The sequence below is a fragment of the Castor canadensis genome, chromosome 11, assembly GCF_047511655.1.
Source record: "Castor canadensis chromosome 11, mCasCan1.hap1v2, whole genome shotgun sequence".
NCBI classification, from domain to species: Eukaryota; Metazoa; Chordata; class Mammalia; order Rodentia; family Castoridae; genus Castor; species Castor canadensis.
In genome coordinates, this window is record NC_133396.1 from 126,491,479 (window position 1) to 126,512,941 (window position 21,463).

Genomic DNA, 21,463 nt, shown 5'->3' on the forward strand with positions numbered 1-21,463 from the left:
CCACTGATGGGTGTCCCCTGGAGTGAACTCTTTTTGACATGTTTTTCCTGACAGCCACACAACATCTCAAAAGATAACTTTCTTTGTAATAGTTATTCTTAATTGTGCTTTCCTGAGCTGACTGTGACATTCTGGGAGAGAATAGGTGACTTAATAGTGCCCCAGGGCTACCTACAATATTAATCCTGGTATTTCTACGTCAAGACATAGAGGCAGGGGTGGTGGGGAGCACAGTTTGACTGCTCTTTCCTTCATCTGGTTCTTGAGATGCCAATAGGTATTGTATCTGGGCTCACAAACTTAAATGTGACAGGGACCAAGTATGTAGCATAAAGGAGTGACACAGGCTGGGTAAATGAACAATCTCAGTAGCAACTTGAGAATCAATATACTTCTGAATGTTTTTTTTACAAGAAAATGAGAGCAAATGAGAACTGATGTTCAGTGTGGTTAGGAGATGGTCAGTCCTGGGGACTCAGAGTTGGGGATGTCACATCCTTCACAGAGTGACCACTACTCACCTCCAGCAGACTGTGGCCACGTGGGGATGAATTCATTAATCTGAAGTTACCAGATCAGTTTCCAAAAGTTGGTAATCGGAATTTTAGGTGAAATCGCCTAAAATTTAGTTGGTGAACAACTAAAAGTATTTAAAATGCCCCACTAAATGAAACAAAACATGTCGGAGCAGATCCAGTAAGCAATTTCTGCTAAATATGTAAAAGGATCCCATGGCTAAATGTTTTAGAAGGCAGTGCTTTCAAAAGTAAGGTAGATGGGGGGAAAAAGACAGGCAGATTTTGACTATTGTTTTATAACCAGAGAACTTCTCAAATACTGATGTGTGTTTGGATCTCAGATTCCGTCTCACTGGCTTCACATATATAAAGTATCTTCTAAGAGCAGCGTCTGAAGTTGCCCATGTGTGTCTACTTTCTGTTGATTCTTTGGCTTCATTTTAGGTAATCACTTTTTTTCTCGATCCTTTCCCAAAGTCAAGAGGTGCCTCCTTCTGAAGTCTCAGAACCCCTGCTCCTGATGCTGACTGGGGCTGGGACACAGGGCAGAGACAGAGACAGCCTGTCCCACGTCAAGAGAGAGCTTCATACTTCTTACCCAGTTCACTTACCTTGGTAGAGGAGTTAGGCAGGGAGTTACAAAACCTGATGGCTGAGCATGATGGTTCACACTATGGACTGCTAATGTTCACAGAATTATTTGTGACCTACAGCAGGGTCTTGCTGATCTGCATCCCCCACAGCCCATGGAAAATGACAGCCATGAACTCCCCTACCTGACATGTGGGAGGAGTTGATGACCCAGTTTTGGGAAGTTAATCATACATTTACTCACTTCTCCAGACCACCCCCATGTCTGCAGACTCCAATAAAAGCTTGAGGTCTTGGGACCTCCAGCACAGCACCCCTCCTTGATCCTACCCACCCTCCCGTCTGGAGAGTGCACTTTTGTTTTGCTTTGCATTAATAAATCTGCTTCTGCTAAGTCTCCTTTGTGTCCATCCTGAATTCTTTCTCTGATCCCCCTGGTGACCTAAATCTGGTGACAATCTGATTCCAGAAGAGTCTGGGCTGAACTAACTTTGCCCAGAAGCTGCAAGTCTCTGGCCCCTGTCATCTGCAATACCTTTCCTCTTTAGTTTCACTCCAAGTTCATCTCCTTGTGAGAAACCTGGCTTAAAGCTCACCACTTGCAGCACCCCCAAAGGACTCCCTGACCTCCTCCCCCTCACTATTCCCACCCTCTGCCTCCCTGGCTGGGGCGGATTACCCCATGGGAAGATGAAACCCACGTACACGGTTCAGCAAAGCAGAGGAACCAACAAAAAACGAGAAAAGGACAACTCCAGGGAATTTATCCAGAATATTACAACTGGAAAGTTTAGGAAGCTTTTTAAATTTCAGCACTCTTCTGATTCCTTGGTGTCATTTAATTTGAATTACACTTAAAGGCACTGTCATCTTTGTAAGGCTTGGGGTCTCTGCTAGCACAAATGAAGTGAGTTTTGTTCAAACTGTTTCATATTTTTTATTTTTTATCCATACCTTTCCAACTTCTAAAAAAGGAATTGGTGGCTGTCTGTGGTAAAATGCACATCCACAACCTGGATTGACATGTGGCCTTTTGCCCTCCCTTTCCGACACCTCTAGCCCTTATCTCACTCCAAGCCTACTGCCAACACCTCTGGAGAGCTCTGTTTTCCACTCTGTTCTCAGGTCCATTCTGCACTCTGCCTCCAGAATAATTTCTTTATAATACACACCCATTTCATCACCTTCCTGCTTTTTTGTCGTATGTCCTACCTACGTCGTAAGTTCCCTAAAGACATAAACTAGACATCTTCATCTTCCCCCTGTCATAGAGATTGTCAAACCTTGGTGGAGAGACTCAAACTGTAGATTTCACTTTCAAAGACTCTGATTTGGTGGAACTGGGCTGAGCCTCAGGAATCTTTATGCCACAGACACAGACCCCAGAAGATTGTGGTGTTTTTGGTCTATAGACGGCAAATTGAGATACAGCGTCTTTTAAATGGATAGAAACCCAATGGAGGGAGAAGAATTGTTCTTAGGTTAATTCACTTGTATTTTGTCTTCTCTTGAGAGATTTTATTTCCCCATACCGTCCCCCGCCAGCGTTTGGTAGGGTGTTGGCTAATTTCATGCTGCTGTGGTTTGAGAGAAGAAGAAGGAGTTTCTTAATGAATGTTACTGCACACCTGGGAATTAGCAAGGGGAGACTTTGGAAGCAAACTGGGCTGCCAGTGAAATCAGCCTCTGCCTAAGCACACCATCATTTGTCTCTCCAGAGCAGAATGCCAAAAAGACAATGCAGCCAATAGAAATATATGTTAGGCCCCAGTTTCCCACGCTCATTTTCTAACAAAGAAAAAAAGGAGCCAAAGCCATGAGGTGCAGCAGAGAAGAGCTGAGCATCACGTGGTAACATCATGTCCACGCCGCTGGACACTTACGATGTACTAAGCCTGTTAGGGACCACGTACACATAATCTCTAATCCTCACAGTGACCTGCATTTTATCTATAATAAGTTATAAAATGAGTGTCCTCATTTTATAGATAAGGAAACTGTGTACCTTCTGTGACATCACCATGAATCAAGCAAGGGAAAGTGGGGGAAACAACAGAGCAATAAAAGGTAGCCACATATTCCAGAAGCCAACACCAGGGCGCCTGAGTCACAAAACCCCAAAAGGGGAAAGAGCCTACAGAGGAAAGGGAAGCACTCAGGTGGAAGGATGTTCCTAAAGATGCAGGAAATGACCTTTCTGGGCCCAAGTGCTCATGGGAGACTTTTCCTACACAGGAATAAACAACCCCTACCAGGCCTTGAAGGACATGGGGCTCTATAATCTGCTCAGTTCCTTAGCTGCCAAAGATGAATTATTGGAAGTGATGATATTTTCTTGGGCACTAATTCTACTTAATTAATCAATAATATCTGTATCTGTATCTATATCTATCTATCTATCCATCTATCTATCTATCTATCTACCTACCTACCTACCTATCTATTTAAATCCTCTGTGGCTCAGACCATCCAACCAGCAAAATTGTTATAATACCTGGGCTAGAAATCTCTCCCAATTGTGAGGTGTCTCCCTCACCTGTGTTGTCGAGCTGCAGTCCTTCTGACCACTTGATGAGGTCCCCTCATGGTTCCACATTATCACCAAGTGGCTCCCAGACTTGGTTTGGTTCCTCCTCCTGGAAGTTTCTCCTGTCACAGGGCTCATTTGCTTGCCGTGTGAGAAGACTGCTTTCACCTCCTACCAGATGTTTATGGCTCTGTTTTGCTTTTATAGTCACCCCACTGAGGGCCACCCCAGCATTGTGAGGTCCCAAGCCAGAGTGACATCCACTCTGTGTCCCCCCTGAGAAGGTCCTGGTGCCAGAACTCCTTCATTTGATTTGCTCTTGTAGCTCATTTAAGTGCCTCTCCTGAGGAATATGGTCCAGCTGGCTCTTGGTGCCACACCGAAAGAGCATCTGGCATCACCACACTGTGCTGCTTTGGAGTATCATGTGCACACATGGGCTCTCACCCTTCCCCTCCCCTTTTAAGCATACATTAATTATGTAGAGGGTTTCATTGAGACATTTCCATATGTGCTTATGGTTGAGTTCATTTCCACCATCATTCTCCCTGCCCCTTCCCCCTTACTTAAAATAATTTCCACAGGTTTCATTGCTCTATTTTCACACAAATATATAAAGTTCATCAACCACATTCATCCTCCTTTACCCTCTCCATTAACACTCTCCTCCCACTAGTACCCACCCACCCCTAACATGACCTGTTTTATATTCCTGTCTTTCATTCTTTTAAGTGTATATTCGTTATCTGAAGCCACCTTTTCCTCCCTTGATGAGCTCCTTTCCCATTTGGGGTACTGTCTAAGAGACTGGAAGGGCCACTAATCTCCAGAGTCCCAAGGTCTGAACCCTGGGAACTAGATATCACTGGATCCAGCCTTCCAGCCCCAAATGTGGAACAGATACACAGACGGGTCTTGTGGTATGGGATCTTTGCCACATCTATTTTATAGTCTAGTCTAGTCTATATTTTCTGAACTCTAAATGAATGCATGATGTAAGTTTTGCAAATAGATGCATGAGATAAGTTTTTCAAGAAGACTATTTAAAATTGAGTGTGTCTCACAAAGCCTGGGACACGTGGTCCTCATTTATTGAAGACACACAGGACACCTATCAGTGGCTCTCTCCATCAAATGTTACATTTTCATCTTTGTTAAGGAGGGATAGAAAAATCAAGGAAGATCAAGTTCCCAAGACCAAGTTCACCAGTACTGTGAAGTTGAGGAGAGACTTTCCTGCTGTCCAGAGCTGTGGAGATGAGGAGACTAGGAAGCTGGTGGAATTTGAATAAATCAAAAGGAGACAAATGACATTTTAGGGGTAGGGGAATTGCAAAGTGAGAGACTAAAGGATGTGGAGGTGCCCTAGAGACCAGCTTGACCAGAGCAGAAGGTCAATGGTGTGAGAGGCCAGGCTTGATCTAATAATCAGGAAACTGTCATGACTACAAGCACAGGGAGAGTGTGATGTGCACAGTGCTTTAGCATTAATAGTTGGCCAGCAGAACCAAATGGGTTGGTGCAATGGGAGTGGAAGGTAAAGAGACTGACTAGCTAGAGGCATTGCTGTAGCCTTGATGCCACCTGGGGCACCTGCTTCCCTGGATCTGGAGACATGCCTCTGGGCCCCACCCACATATTTTGTGCAGTCCATAAGTCTTGCTTGCTCCCAGTCCTCTGGGGTCCCGTGTCCAGTTTTGTCATGCTTGTTCTGCATTTTTCCATTTTTCCTTCAGCTCTGCTTCAGCATTGACAGAAATATAAGGTATAGCCTTTTCCCCATCCCTTCCCCACCCTCTCAAATATGTATACACCAGGCAGCTATGAGTGGGAATCAGCTGGGGGATGGCAAGGGCATGGGTACATCAAACGGCCATTACAGCACACAGCTAAAATTAGACTTCTCAGTTCTTAAATAGTCCACGTGCCATTTCTGCTGATTTGGAACTAGCCTGCAGCCACAGCTCTCACCTTCTCGCCCTCCTTCCTCTCTCTCTTCCCTCTCTCTAAGTCTTCACTGTTCAAATCCTGTGCATTTTTTAATGTGACTGATTTAACCATCTTTTCCTTGCTACCTTACAGATCAAACCATCAGACTTCACCTCTATCTCCCTGCATTTCATTAGTTTTTTTTTTTCCTAAGCAAAGACAGCTCCTTCCCAAGAGGGAGACTGGTGCCAGTTTTATAAATTACACTCTTCTTTTGAGCCCCACCCATCCTGCCCCAAAGGCAGCCCCTGGAGCACATTAGGGGAACTATTGGGGTCTACTTTGCTAGGATGAACTATGTCCCCAGCTCTTCTGTGTTTTTATTTTGTTTTTGAGATAGTCTTGCTAACTTTGCCTGAACTGGCCTCGAACTTGGGATCCTCCCACTTCTACCTCCCAAGTAGCTGGAACTCTAGGCATGTATCACCACGCTCAGCTAGTAGTATTATTTTTATTAAGTAGATAATGGAGATGCTATTGCCTTTTTATGTCACCTCTTCCAAAGTACCAAGGAACAGGATAGTATGATAGAAAGACTGAGTGCTGGAGTCTTCTGGAGAAAGGACTTGGAATCCTGGACCCCCACTTCCTGGCTGTGTGGAGACTTAGGTGAGTCACTTGCCCTCTCTGAGTCATCTCAACTTCCTCACAAGTATGCTGGGGAAAAGAGGAAATAATATAAAAATTTCCAGGGTTGTAATAAGAAGTTGGGATAATGTCTATATAATGCTGGCACCAGGTAGAGACTGAAAAACGATCAAGCAAGCCAACAAAATTGAATCTGTACATCCCTCCGATGTCCTGGTTCATCCAGATCATCCCTCCTGTGTAGTCTCTCGTTTGGAGTCTCTTCCTTCTTGTCATCAGATTCTCCTGTAGAAATGCACTGACAATTCCCTTTTAAAATTAAATGTTTCTGAGCCATTTGCTAGTGGCTCACTCCTGTAATCCTAGCTACTTGGGAGGCTGAGATTGGGAGGATTGAGGTTCCAGGCCAGCCCAGGAAGATAGATCTCAAGACCCCATCTCCAAAATAACTAGAGCAAAATGGACTGGAGGCGTGCTTCAAGCAGAAGAGTGTCTCCTTGAGTTCAAATCCCAGTTCCACTAAAAATGTGTGTGTGTGTGTTTCTGGCTGTACAGCAATGTTTCTTGCATTGAAGTAATCAGGACACCCAGATTCTGAAGATAGAAATCCGTTAAAAATCAGACTTGAATTTAGACCTGACCCTGGGAAGGAGCCAATGCAGGAAGATCTCAGAGAGACATTACTTCTCACCCATGTTCCCATCGCTCTGCAGCCTGGGCCCACTGTATAACATTCAGACATATCAGTGAGGGCAGCTGCCCATCCTCATTGCTGACTGGGGCTGTGTTTAGAATATGTGCCAACAAAACTAATCTGGCCCATGACTTCCCCCATCAGCTCTGAATTTCCAGTTAGATGCTGCTTTCAGAAGGCCTCATTTAAGCATCACTAGCACCTGCAAGGGGAACTAGTTAGCCTTAACAGCTCAGCATAGTCAGGATACAGTGGAATTATGCCGAGAACCATAAAAGAGGCATTGCAGGGGCTTTAGAGATCAACCAACCCAACTTCTCTTCCCATAAGAGGAAACTGAGGCCAGAGTGACAAAGTGACTTTGTTAAGGGCACTCTGAGTTAATTATTAGCAGTCCCAAGAGGAGAACTTGGGTTTCCCAACTTCACATCCATTGTTTTCCCATATCTGTCATCCACCCATCCTCCCACAAACACTTATTGAACACCCACTATGTGCCAAGATCTACTGTAAGAGATGAAGATACAGGTAATAGACAACTTGGTCATTTCTCACTGCCTACTGAACACACCAATGGTATGGATTCATGTGCTGCCTGCCTACCACCACCATGGGGGGCACAGACTGGGGGTTGATGGGAAAATAAATGAAGTGAAATGCCCATCTACCTACCCAAACTGGGTAAAATTTGCCATGGGATATGAGCATGAGACTATTAGGATAATGGTGGGGGTGGAGGCAGGAAGTAGGAGGAAAGAGAGAAATGCTGGTGTCCACAAGCAGAGTTGAGAGGGATCTCTCAGCAAACCTCTCTTCTCATAAGGGTGAGTCTTGAGGCTTAACATGGGGGGAAAGGAGGAGCTCTGAAGTTGAACACAAGATGGAGGCTTCTGGGGCTGCTGGGCTCAGCCACTGTGCACTGCCCTCCCTCTTATTTTTGGGTGACCCATCTCAGTCAACTCCACTAATCTGACAAGGATCCAGCTTTCCTAAAATCTAGAAAGCTATGCTATGCCTCTGTCCCCTAAGAGTCACTCTCTTCACTTCATTAAACTCCAAGGAAACTTATTTGAGATATGGTAGCTACAATGAGCTTAACAGAAAATCTAATGCTTTCTTATGAACTGATGAAAACTGAGAGTTTCAAGTGGTCCATAAAGAGAGTCAAGGGCAATGTAATTTGAGCAGAACAGACTTCTTGTTCTAAGAAGCCATCAGAGAGCTAAGTACTCCAGGAGTCTCTAGTCCCTACCCCAGTGCAACTGTCTTACACTAACTATGTCCTCCTCCCTTGGAGCGGAGATCTGGGGCAGGCCAGGGAGAGGTCCTCGCACTGTAAGGGACCACCTTTCTCCATCTGCCTGCTCTGTTCTGGCCACCAGGATGCCTGGGCACTAGATCTCTCACAGCTACACATTTTAACAGGGTGTGGTCTGAGAGGCTCCCAACAGCACTCCACACAGGTAAGTTGACCTTGGCTTCTTGGAGTTGTTGGGATCATCACAGTAAAGTGACACAGTAAAGTCACTCCTCTGTTCTACTCTTCAAAAGTTTGCTATCATAAGGCAAATCAAGTCAGGAGCAGTGGCTTATGCCTGCAATCCTAGCTACTTGGGAGGTAGAAATCAGGAGGATAATGATTCAAAGGCCAGCCTAAGCAAAAAGTTCTGGAGACCCCTCTCAACCAATGTCTGGGTGCAGACATCTGTCATTATAGCTACATGGCACTCTGACCTTCCCGATCTGTGGGATGTTGAAGACCTCATTTGCCCTTTTGGCTTTCAGGTTGGACTTCTGGAAAATGAGAGAATGGGACTCCGTGGTCTTGGAGGTCTTTTCCATCACTCCTTATCTTCTTGACCAGAACCAAGAGGCAAGCCCCTTTCAACCACAACATTCTGTGACTGTACAATCTATCTTATGGGGAGAGAAACAAAATAAAGACTTTAGGGGAATCTCTGAAGTCAAAACCAGCTAGATTGGCCCTCTTGCCCTCCCTACTCATTTGTCGTACCTGTTTCCTCTCCATCAGTCTCAGGATTAATTCAAGTGAACAGAAGACAATTGTGACGCCAAGGGCTGCTCATATCTATAAAAGATGCATTAGTCCCTGTAATGGCCCATCTTCTCCAGACCACTTCCTCCATCTGGACATTTATTGGCCAGTGAATCAAGGGTTCCCCATGAAGGTAGAAAGATCTGGTGGATGACAAGTGTATGGAGAAGGGACAGGGAATCTCTGAAATGCTGGCTCTAGAAAGTAACTCACTGTTCTGAGAGGGGTCTGAGTCCCAACCACCAGGCTCCCAGAGGCTGCAGGAAAGAAACACTCCTCCACCTTCTTCTGCCCTAGTCTTGGGGCAGCACAAGTGGGATCTCCGTTCTTCTTTGGCCAGTAATATTCCAGGAAGGATTTTGAGCTTGCCATTTCAGCCAAATGGGAAAATACTAAGGATTAAGGTATTGATAAATATATATTCTGAGCAACAAATTTTACTTTTCACAATAGGTCTATTTCTGAAACAGTATGGACAAATTGAGTATATTAAAGTAGAACACTTCTTTCTTCCCTGATGGAAGCTACACCTAACATCTTGGATTTAGATTTCTCTGCATCTTAGTGTTCTAGTTAATACTGTGGAAACCAACAATCAAATCCATAAAAGCAAATCCTTTTGTACAGAATTAGATTGAGTCGTTTGGGACTAAATTGTGTCCTAGTTTTTTATTTTAAAAGATTTTGTGGGGGAGACTTTACAAAATCTTTTTTTATTCCCTTAAGATTCAGTTTTCAAATAATTGGGTGTGGTGACATGTACCTGACATCCCAGTGATGCTGGGGAGTGTAAAATGGAAGGATTGCACTTCAGGTCTACCTGAGCAAAAAGCAAGACCCTATCTCCAAAATAACCAGAGCAAAAAGGTTTATGGGGCATGGCTCAAGTGGTAGAGTGCCTGCCTATCAAGCATAAAGTTCTGAGTCCAAATCCCAGTACTGCCAAAAACAAGATTCAGCTTTCAGTTCACATGACATCAGTTACAGTTGGGGACTTGCAAGTCACTCTTCTCATAAATATGCTAGGACAGTGGGAATTACACACGAGAGTGGTGGGTTTGTGCTGGAAGGGCCTGACAGTGGTCTTCTTTTATCTGAAGTGTCCCTTTCTGAGATTTCAGTTAGCTGTGGTCAACTGCAATCTGAAAATATCACACAGAAAGTTCTAGGAATAAACAAGTCATTGTTTTAAATCACACCCCATGTTTTGGGTTTCCTTTAAAGGCAATGAAAACTTTCTGGAATTACATGATGATGATGGTTGCAACAACTTTTTGACTACACCAAAAATGACTGAAATGTACACTTTAAAAGAGTGACTTTTATGGCATATGAATTGTATCTCAATAAAGAGATATACACACTAAAATTGAAAATATTCATTGACAAATGCACACCACCACCACAAGAAGATTCAGTGGCCAATTAAGTAAGTTTCCAGTGGCCAAAGATGGGACAATTTGGGCATCAAAATAGTAAGAACTACAAGCGAATGAAACATATCAAATAATGTTCAAATTCATGACTTGGCAATCTCCAGGTAACCAAGTCATTATTTCAAAAAGGATTAACAGTGGAAAAATATTAAGAGCTTTCATTCTGCCTTTGCTGTATAAATTGTAAGAATAATTAGAGCATTAATGGGAGATCACATTCTCTTTATAGAATTATTGACATTAATGATGAAGGAATGATGAATTAGAATATAAACACTTGCAATCCTGGTGAAATAGTGGCTCAATGTCATAATTATCAATGTCTGCTAGGATCACAAAAAAAAAGAGATGAGCAGACATCATGTACCCCTGAAAGAAGCACACAATGACACAGATGAAGGACTCTTGTAAAATGAAAACTCAATCAGGTCTCAGCAAACAGAGGAACTCACTGAACAACAGGGATGCAATTCTCAAAATATATATTGTAGGAAATTCTATGGGATCAAATAATTTTGTTTCTCTAATGACAACAGCATTGCAAGTCACCAACGTTACAAAAGGATGTGAATGAAATCTATAAATAATAGACAAGAGACACAATAACCAATGCCAATGTACAATTCTTCTTTGAAGTTGCACTCAAACAAACTGACTTAAAGTTTTAAGACAATAAAACATTTTATTAGACAATGAAGGAATTATGAGCACTGGCTGACTATTTGATAAATTAATGAATTATTAATAGTTTTAGAGATTGTAATGATTAATTTTGTGTGTCAATATCAACTATCTAGGTGTGCCTAGATATTTGGTCAAACATTATTCTAAGTATAACTGGGAAGGTATTTGAGGTGAAATAAACAGTTAACTTAGTAGACTGAGTAAAATAGATTGCCTTCCCCATGTGCATGGGCCACACCTAAACAGTTAAAGGATGAATATAACATAAAGACTGATCTTCCTTTGAATGAATGGTAAACCTTATGGCTTACTAGTTGATCAACTCAAAATGACCCCCATCTCATTTTTGAGACCCCCCCATCCCAAAAATCAGTTCTTCATAGGTTTCAAGCCTGCTGGCTTTCAGACTGGAATTTACTCCATTAACTCTTCTGGTTTTCAGGTCTTCAGACTTGGAGTGGAGCTCCAGCTGGCCAATAGCTCTTGGGCTTCATTCAGTTAGAACTGAGGGGCCTCACACCTGCTACACAAGTGCTCTACCACTGAGCCTCACTACTGACTGAAGATCTTGGGACTTTTCAGCCTCTGCAGATCCTGTAGCTAATTCCTTCTAATAAATCTCACGCTTCTCAGCTCTCTCTCTCTCTCTCTCTCACTCATATACACACACATGAGTCCTTATCCTTTAGAAATAAATATGTGAAATATTTGCAAATGAGTTGACATAATAGCTGACATTTGCTTCAAAATATTCTTGGAGTGAAGGGGGATGAAGATTTAGATAAACAATATTGACTAATAATGCAATCTGAGTAATGGAAACATGGAGTGTTCTTATACTATTTGCTGTACTTTTGTATATGATTTATTTTTTCTTTAATATAAACTTAAAATAGAAGAAAATGATGACTTCTAGGGAGTTGAAAATGAAGATAGTATGGGGGAACTGCTTTTACACATAACAACTACTGTAGAATCACTTGGCTGTACCCTATGTGTGTAAAAATGTATTTTATAAATTAAAAAGTAAACAGGACCTACCACAAACATAATGCTTAGGGGGAAACCCTAAATGCAATCTCATCAAGGTTTGAAGCATCAAGTCCTGCCCTTCAACTTTGTACTGGAGTCTTCACCATAAGAGGAAAAAGAACTAAGAGCTAAATAGGTTGGGAATTTTTTAAAAATCACAAAATTATTGTTGTTTGAAGACAGTGTTGTATGCACAGATACTCTAAAATCATTTACAAACTGCTGAATAAAAGAAAAAAATACAGAAATCAATACTGTTCTCATATATTAGCAATAACCAATTAGTTATTAGGAAATATGGTAGAAAAAATGATATGTCTAATGGCAACAAACTGTAAGCCACATTGGAACAAATCTGTGACATTTATGAAGTTATAAAATATTATTGAAGGACATTAGACCTAAATAAAATCATAAATACATTGCTTCTTCCCCAAATTAATCTCTAAATTCAATGCTTCCAACCAAAGCTCAACAGAACTCTTTGTGGAACTTGATAAATTGATATCAGATTTTATAATTTCAACATTTTAAAAATAAGAACAAGGTGGAGTCTCTTTTAAAAAACTATTAAGCTTCATCGTAAAGCTATTGGACCTAAAATAGTGAAATAGTGATTGGTTTGACATGTGGGAAAAAATGAAGTTAGATTCCTACCTCATACATACACAAAAATAAATTCCTAATGGATTGTAGACCTAAACATGTGAAAGTTAAACCTGTTAGAAGAAAATATGGAGGGAGTTTCTACTCTGGAGATAAGGAACACAGCACAAAACGCTGAAATGGTAAGAGAAAAATCGATCACATCATAATTTAAATCTTCTGAGTAAGAATGACACCATAAAGAGTTAAATGGTAAGCAACAGATTACAGCAGATATTTCCAATATAAAAGAACGCAAAAAAGATTAATCTCAGAACATATAGAAAGGTTCTGTGAATTAATAAGAAAAACAAGCTAATAAAATAGAAGATATGGGCAATTCATAGAAGAGGAAATCCAAACAAGAAGTAAGTATAAGGAAAGACACTCAAAATGAGTATCTCCTAATCAGAGTGTAAAAGCAAAACAAAATGCTGTCTCACACATATCAAACCAATCAGCATTTAAAAAGCATCATTATGAGAATGTTGGAAAACAAAAATGTAGCAGGTGGGACAACTAATTTAGAGATAAAAATTTAGGGTATGGTGGCTTATCTAGTTGAAAATTCATGCACTGTATGACCTAACGATTCTTATACCAAGTAGTATATACGTCTAGATATTTGCCCAAGAGAAATTCTGACACAGATCACAAGGAAACATATAAGAGCATTCACTGTAGCATTTAAACAAAATATGTGTATGTGAATAGCAACATCACATTTCAGCCCATATTTACAATTACTATGTGTCAATCAAAAATAAAAGAATTACATAAAAATAATTAATAGTGGGGCAAAGCTAAATTACACAGACAGAGTTCTGGATAAATAAAGAGAATTATATTCACATGCTTGAGTACTACGCAGTGATTACAGTGAACGAACTAGCTCTACCCTATGTATCAGCATAGACAGACCTGAAGAACAAGGTGGAATTTAAAACGCGAGCTCCAGAGTGATGCTACATATAGTATGACGTCCTTCATGTAATATTTTTTAAATTGTGTGTGTTTATATATATATAATTTAGAAGAGTACATCAAAAAATGAATGCATGAATGCATGAGTCGGGCACCAATGGCTCATGCCTGTAATCCTTGCTACTCAGGAGGCAGAGATCAGGAGGATTGTGGTTCAAAGCCAGCCTGGGCAAATAGTTCCTGAGACCCTATCTTGAAAAAGTCTGTCACAAAAAAGGGCTGGTGGAGTGGCTCAAGGTATAGGCCCTCAGTTCAAGCCCCAGTACTGCAAAAAGAAAGAAAGAAAGAAAGAGAGAGAGAGAGAGAAAGACAGAAATGGATGAATAGAGGCAGGCCTTGTGGTATAAACTTGCAATTGTAGTACAGGTTTGAGTTCAGCCTGGGCTACTTAGTGAGACTCTGTGAGGAAAAACAAAACAAAAGAAAGAGAAGGGGAAGGGAAAGAGGAAGGGGAAGGGAAGGGAGGAAGGAGAAAAATAAAAGAAGAAATGGATGATTGAGAGCAAGAAATGGAGACTACCATAGACAACCCTTTTGAGAGGCTTGGTAGGAAGGGGAGGGAAGCCATAGCTGTAGGTGGTGTATTGTATCTGGGAGGATTAGAATTTTTTTTAATGGAAAGTGTTAGAGCATGCTTGCATACAGGTAGTTTGGCAGATAGACTAAAAATAAATTGTTCATATAGTGCAAAATCCTTGAGAATGTGCAAGCTTGGATTGCAGAGCACAAAAGGAGAATCTATGGGTTGTATAGGAGGTAGAATTTTCTGGAAGCGATGCTAATAGGATATGTGAGGGGCTTGAATTGGGTTTGATGAAGGGCAAGACAAAAGGACCAACCAGTACGGATTCACCCTTCCTGAGGTACTTGGACCATGCTAGTGCCACTTGTAATGACCTTCTAACCTGCTCTATAGAGTCCCAAATAAGCCAATGGATGCCTGTGAAGGTACCACAATAGCTTCTCCCATAGCCATCCGCTTCCTCCGGGAGGCGGTGTTGACTTTATTCGCACCCTCATCAGGGAGCCTGCCACCCCTCAGATGTCGGTGAAGTTGGGTGAAGACGCTGTGCTAGGAGCAAAGGCACCTGGGCTGGCTCTGATCCTGCCTCTCCTCCTGGCTAGTTCTGGAATCTTCTAGGGTGAAGTTATATAACCTCTCCTGGGCTCGGTTCTCGGTCCCACAGGGTGGCTAACTGCGTTTAGGATTTTAGAAGCCCCTCGCTCATGAATGGAACTCAGGAGAGACCAGGAGTTAAGACTTCCCTTGGGAACGCAAATAGTTCATTGGAATGTCTCTCTGTCCCCTCGCTGGGGGCGCATCATGGCGCGCAGGTGTGCTCCTTCCATCCCTCTGACCTCTCTCTCTCCCCCACAAACTACAGCTCTCTTTCTCCACCTAAGTCCTCGCATTTTATTCCTCCCCCATGGCTGCATGTCCCAGCTAGAAACAGTGGGCAGTCGGACGTGGCTTTGGGATCCTTAGAGGCTGAACAGGAGCCCTGCGCAGGGTGCACACCACGGGGCTGCGGGGGTCCCTGCGTGGGTGGGAAGAGAGGCCACCTGTTTCACGCATCCACCGACGTGCAGCTGTCCGGAGAGAGTCCGAGGCTCCAGGGTCCAACGAAGATGACTTTGTCAGTCCGCGGGATGGCGGGTCCTGCCGCCTGGTGAGCACTTGTTTGGTTCCCGCCCCTGGTCCATCGCCCCCACTGTCCCTCCTCCCTCCCCTCCCCCAGGGGGCCTCTGGGTCCTCCTCCCTGCTGGGTGCCTGGGAGCCTCACTCCGCCCTCCTCCTCTGCAGGTGCCACGCCCCGGCCGCGGACTCCCGGCTGGACGCCCATAAAACGCGCTCCACCGAGCGGCTCCAGCCCTGCCCGCGACGCTGGTGGCTCTGGACTGCGCCTTCAAACAGGCTTAGGGGCGTCTGCTTTCCACTTCCAGAACAGTCTGGAGAAAGTGAACCTGGGGTAGATTTGGGAGAGGAGGCAGCTGCTTTCCGCACCCCCGCCTGCAACCAGTTCTTCTCATCCTTAATTCTCTGTGTCATCCCCCACCCCCCACCTTCCTTTTCTTCTTTCTTGGGCTCCTGCCTTCTATGGGATCAGGGATCTCAGCCCCATTTTTTTTTCTCTTCCTCCTCCTCTCTATCCTTGTCCTCTGAACTATTTTCAAGCCTTCTCCATCATACCCACCTTTCTTTCTCTCCATCTTCAGCCTTTCCCTCTCCACTTCATTTTATTCGTCAGACCTCTCACTCGCATCTGCACCCTCCATCCATCCTTCCTCTTGTAAACCTTGACCATGGATCCTGAGCCTTCGTGGGCTCCCAGCCCTACCCCCAGGAGCACACTGTCTACTCCCAACGCCACTGCACTCTGGCTGGGCCGGGATGAGGAGCTCGCCAAGGTGGAGATTGGCATTCTTGCTACTGTCCTGGTGCTGGCCACAGGAGGCAACCTGTCTGTGCTGCTGACACTGGGCCAGCGGAGCCGCAAGCTCTCTCGCATGCACCTGTTTGTGCTGCACCTAGCCCTAACTGACCTGGGTGTGGCACTCTTCCAGGTGCTGCCCCAGTTGCTCTGGGACATCACCTACCGCTTCCAGGGCCCCGACCTCCTTTGCAGGGCTGTCAAGTACCTGCAGGTGCTCAGCATGCTTGCCTCCACCTATATGCTGCTGGCCATGACACTGGACCGTTACCTGGCCGTCTGTCACCCACTGCGTAGCCTCCAGCAACCCAGCCAATACACCTACCCACTCATCGCTGCTCCCTGGCTACTGGCTGCCATCCTCAGCCTCCCTCAAGTCTTTATTTTTTCTTTGCGAGAGGTGATCCAGGGCTCGGGGGTGCTGGACTGCTGGGCAGACTTCCACTTCTCCTGGGGGCCCCGGGCTTACATCACCTGGACCACTATAGCCATCTTTGTCCTGCCTGTAACTATGCTCACAGCTTGCTACAGCCTCATCTGCCACGAGATCTGTAAGAACCTAAAAGTCAAGACACAGGCCGGGAGGGTGGAAGGAGAGGGCTGGAGGACTGGGGATAAGTCATCACCTTCTGCTCCAGCTGCAGCATCTCGGGGGCTGCCATCCCGGGTCAGCAGCGTCAGTACCATCTCTCGGGCCAAGATCCGAACTGTGAAGATGACCTTCATCATTGTGCTGGCCTACATTGCTTGCTGGGCACCCTTCTTCAGTGTCCAGATGTGGTCTGTGTGGGATGAGAATGCCCCTGATGAAGGCAAGTATGTGGTCTATGTGGGGAGGGAGGGAGGACAGGATGGTTAGGGAAGAGGTTACAAGGCTACCTAGGGCCAGGCAGGTGAAAATGAGTGAAGCAATGAAAAAGATGGTGCCTATTTGTCTTAGTCAATTTTCTGTTGCTGGAACTGAATACCTGAGGCTGAGTAATTTATAAAGAAAAGAAATTTATTTTTTACCATTCTGGAGGCTGGGGAGTCCCAGGTGAAAGGGCTGCATCTGGTGAGGATGTTCTTGCTGGTGAGGACTCCCTGAAGAGTCCCAAAGTGGTGAAGGGTATCACCTGGTGAGGAGATTCATGAGAGATCCAAATTGGTTTTCCTAAAAGACCCACTCTTATGATAGCAAACCCACTTCCTTACTAACTCATTAACCTATGAATCCATGGGCAGAGCCCCTATGACCAGTCATCTCCCAAAGGTCCTCCCTGCAAGTGCCTTTAACATACAACTTTGGGGTACATTGTCAACACATGAATTCTGGGAGATAAGCACTCAAACCATGGTGCTGTCCCATGTGAAAAGGGACAGATATAACTCCTACCCAGGCTGCTAATGCTGTATAAATACCTTCTATGTGAAATTTCTTGATTTTTAATTTTTGATAACTAATTTGATAATTTAAAAATACTGTGTGATGACCTATAAATTTTGGCAGGTTTGCTCAACCAACTTCCAGTTTGCTAGAGGGGCTGTAGAACCATAGACTGATAGAGCTGACAGGGGTTTTCACATCATCCAGTCCAGGATGGCAATGTGTGGCAAAGGAACTATCTCTCTTAGCACACCTCCTTCCTGTACCTGGACCTGACTGTGAGCTCCTTCTCAATAGCCACTCCCAATTAATTAGGGTTGGCACATGACCACCCTCAAATCTCAAGTTTAGCTTCTTCCTTATGCCAATAACCATGACTTTCCCAAGGCACTCCAGCTAGGAATGGCAAAAGGAGGACTCCATGTCCTTGTCTTTTTCCTTTGGTTCTAAATGTGGCTCCAAAAGGAGAGGGACCTTCCTCCTACATGAAAACCAAATGGGGTCTTCCAAGAGGACTCTGTTCCTTTTGGCTCCTGGGAGGCCTTGCTTTGGTCATTTTTCTGCAGTGAGGCAGACACCTGAGCTTCAGACACTGCTGATGTGAGCTTGTTCTCAGGAAGGCAGGCTGGGTCTTAGTGTTGGAGAGTAGTGTTCAGACGAGAGGGGCATGAGGACAAGGGCATGAGGACCTGCTGGGGTGACCGTGAATAGGACTGACTGTGCTGCAGCACACCTTCTCATGTGCATAGTTCAGGAAGCAAATGCTTCCCAAGGGACGTCCTGTTGGCTTCCTCTGGAAGCTTCCTGAGAACTCACTGTCTAGCAGACTCAGGCTACCAGTTCCTACCAGCCCTTCGGGAGTTGTCACCGTCCCCTGAGTTTTTGTTCTAAATCTCATTTTGCTTATTTCACACTCAAGCCAAATACTTTGCTTTTCTAAAGACATGAGATAGAAGAAGGTTGCCCGTGAAAGAGATGTGTGAAAATTACACCAAAAATAATGGTCCCATTATGTCCCCTTCCCCCTTTTTTGCAGTGCTTGGGCCTTGCTCATGCTAGACAAGTGCTCTACCACTGAGATACACCCCCCCAACCAAGGGTTGAGGCAGGGTCTCTCTCTATGCAGCTCAGGCTGGCCTTGAACTAACTCTGCACCTGAGTACTGGGATTACAGATGTGTGCTATCGCACCTTTCTCTGTATACCTTTTAACATCAGTCTGGACAAGTGGCTATTTGCAAAATATCCTTTAAGCAATGAACAAATTAACTCTAGCTCACTGCTAGGGATCTCTCTGTTTGAACCAAGAATAGACTAGAAGGAAGAAGGGCTTCCGGGTGCCAACTACATTGAGTCCTGATGCTACTGTGGGGTGGCTTTCTGTATTGTATGCCTGAGTACCTTGGGGCTCAGAGAGGAAAAACAGCTGGACCCAAATGGCACTGCTAGTAGGAGATAAAGCAGGATTGAATCAGGGTTTTTATGGGCCAGCCTTCATCCACGACATGGCTTTCCTCCCAGCAATCACAGCTCAGCCATTGGCACGAGCATCAAGGTGGTCATTTGCTCTTTACTAAGGAACTAGTGAGAAGATGGGGATCTTGCCAATCAGTGTGTCCTTCCCTGCAGTATCCACTATCACCATGAGCCTGTCCCCAACACCTCATCTATGCAGAGTGATTTGCCACTTACCAAGGGCCTCTCTGAGCAAGGAATGCAAGAACAAAGCGTTATCTTATAGACAAAGTGCTCTCTTGGAAAAGTAAAAACCCGCTCGGCAGATTCACTACTTTAAGCTTACTTTGCAGTATACCCAGTTCTCCTCCATAGCATGCTGACCTGCTGACCTCCAGGCTGTGAGTCTGGGTGTGGACTTGCCCTCCAAGGCTGAGAAGCTAGACCGCCCCCCGCCGTGGACTTTCATGCTTCCCTGTGGCACATCTCCAGCTCCTACAACATGCCTGGCTCAAACGGAACAAACCAAACAGATGTTTCTTAAGCCAGGGAACTTGTCCATTCAGGCCTAGTTGGCTTCAGCTTCCCCTGCTGTGACTTGTGCCTGTTATCAACTGTTCTTACCCTATGTCTTCCTTTCTCTTCGACTACAAATGGCCACACCTTGAACACACCCAAAGAAGACACAAACGAGGAGCCAGTTTGCTGGAAGCTTTCACAGTGCACTGCAAGAATAGGCATGTGAGCTGTGCCTTTGATGTGGGTAATTGAAACTCTGTAGGGTGCAAGATCTCTGCCTTAGAGCTGGAAGACCTGGGTTCAAGTGGCAGTTCTTATTCACTGTGCTACAAGAATTGGGAAACTTACCCATTCGTTTCTTTCCATCTCTGACATTGCTTTCAACAATTCCACATCCCCACAAAGAGCAAGTTAACTCAGTAAGCTACCTTACCTACCAAAGCTGTAGCCATGGCAGATCCAAGCAGGAGGCCAGGGCCCATCCCAGTACCCTGTTGGAAAGAGTTTCATTCAGTCTTTGGAAAGAAGATTGTTCTGGAAGGAATCTTAACAGAATTTTGTCCCATTACATTTTGATTGCCTAAGAGAGATACTAGTTTTTCCCTGCAGGAGGGTGCATTCCCTAGGGATAATCTGAGGACACAGACAGCAAGCACTGGTCTGGAGTGGGATACAAAGATGCCCGCTAGCCTGTACCTAGAAGTCACTCTTGTGCTGTGTTTGGAGATGGTGACAGAGGGACCTGCATGGCAGCCAGACTTCTCTCTATGCCCTGCCAGGTCCCCAGCACAGAGCCAGGCACATAGTCAGTGCTCATATATGTTCAATGACTGAATGACAGAATGAGTGGGACTGCTCCTGAAGGGTGAAGGAAGACAGAGTCCAGAAGGCAACATGAAGCCATTATCTATAACTTAAGTGGGGATGGAGGTGGAAGAGTCTGATCTTGGTTATTTTCCATGAGTGTTTTATAGAAATTGTCTTGTCCTAGACCTGCATCCGTTAGGGGATTCAAAGTCTAGGTTTAAAATAAAACTAGTTTTTCCTATTTAGGTTGGCCCTTACCCTAACAATATTTATCCTTCTTCTAAATTCAACTTAAAGCAAATCTCAGCTCCTATCCTCACTCTGTAGTTACAAAACAGAAAGCAAAAAAACAAAAAATCAGTGAGGTAAAACTCTGGAGTCGATCATTCTAGGTTCAAGTCCCATCTGTGCTCCTCTCTAATAGAACCTAAAGGTTCTGGGGCTCAGTTTCCTCATCTGCCCACTGGAGGCTGGCCTCTCTCCCAGGTCCCTTTGAACTGTCATTCAGAATGGCTTATTGTGCTTCTCTCTCCACAGATTCCACCAACGTGGCTTTCACCATCTCCATGCTTTTGGGCAACCTCAGCAGCTGTTGCAACCCCTGGATCTACATGGGCTTCAACAGCCATCTGCTGCCACGCCCCCTGCGCCATCTCGCCTGCTGCGGGGGTCTCCAGCGCCGCATTTGCAGGCAGCTCTCCAATGCCAGCCTCTCCAGCCGCCACATCACGCTGCTGACCCGTTCCAGCTGCCCGCCCACCCTCAATGTCAGTCTCGGCCTGGGGGGGAGGCCCGGGCCTGCAGAGTCATTGAAAGATGTACAGCAGATGGAAGAGGAGGCCCCAACTGAGACCAGCATCGTTTAGAGCAGAATCCCTGGCTAGCAGAGGTGCTCTGCCTGTCTCAGGCACTGGGTGTAAGGGCTGGGAAGGTCAGAGCTGGCATTATGGGGATCCTGGTTTGAGGCAGCATGAAGAGGCCAGGATGGTTACCTCCACCCCTGGTGTCGCAGCTACTCCTAGTATGAGGACTTCCTTCATTAGCTCCCAATCGCAGATGCTGGGAGTCAGGAGAGCCACACTACCCTCCTCCCTGGTCATGCTATAGTCACATGGCGCCCATGAACATACCTGGGTCATAG

At 44.8% G+C, this 21,463-nt stretch overlaps 1 protein-coding gene across 1 annotated transcript; it reads left to right on the plus strand.

The window, feature by feature from the left end:
• Nucleotides 1-15,591: 15,591 nt before the first annotated feature.
• Avpr1b (arginine vasopressin receptor 1B) lies at nt 15,592-21,188 on the plus strand. Its single transcript, XM_020180698.2, has 2 exons — nt 15,592-16,988; nt 20,860-21,188. Exons 1-2 carry the CDS (start codon nt 16,049-16,051, stop codon nt 21,186-21,188), a joined length of 1,269 nt encoding a protein of 422 aa, XP_020036287.1. The 5' UTR covers nt 15,592-16,048.
• Nucleotides 21,189-21,463: the final 275 nt, after the last annotated feature.

Coding starts and splice junctions, on each gene's coding strand:
- Avpr1b (XM_020180698.2), top strand. CDS start 16,049: ATGGATCCTGAGCCTTCGTGGGCTCCCAGCCCTACCCCCAGGAGCACA. Junction 16,989..20,859: donor TGAGAATGCCCCTGATGAAG/GCAAGTATGTGG, acceptor CTCTCTCCACAG/ATTCCACCAACGTGGCTTTC.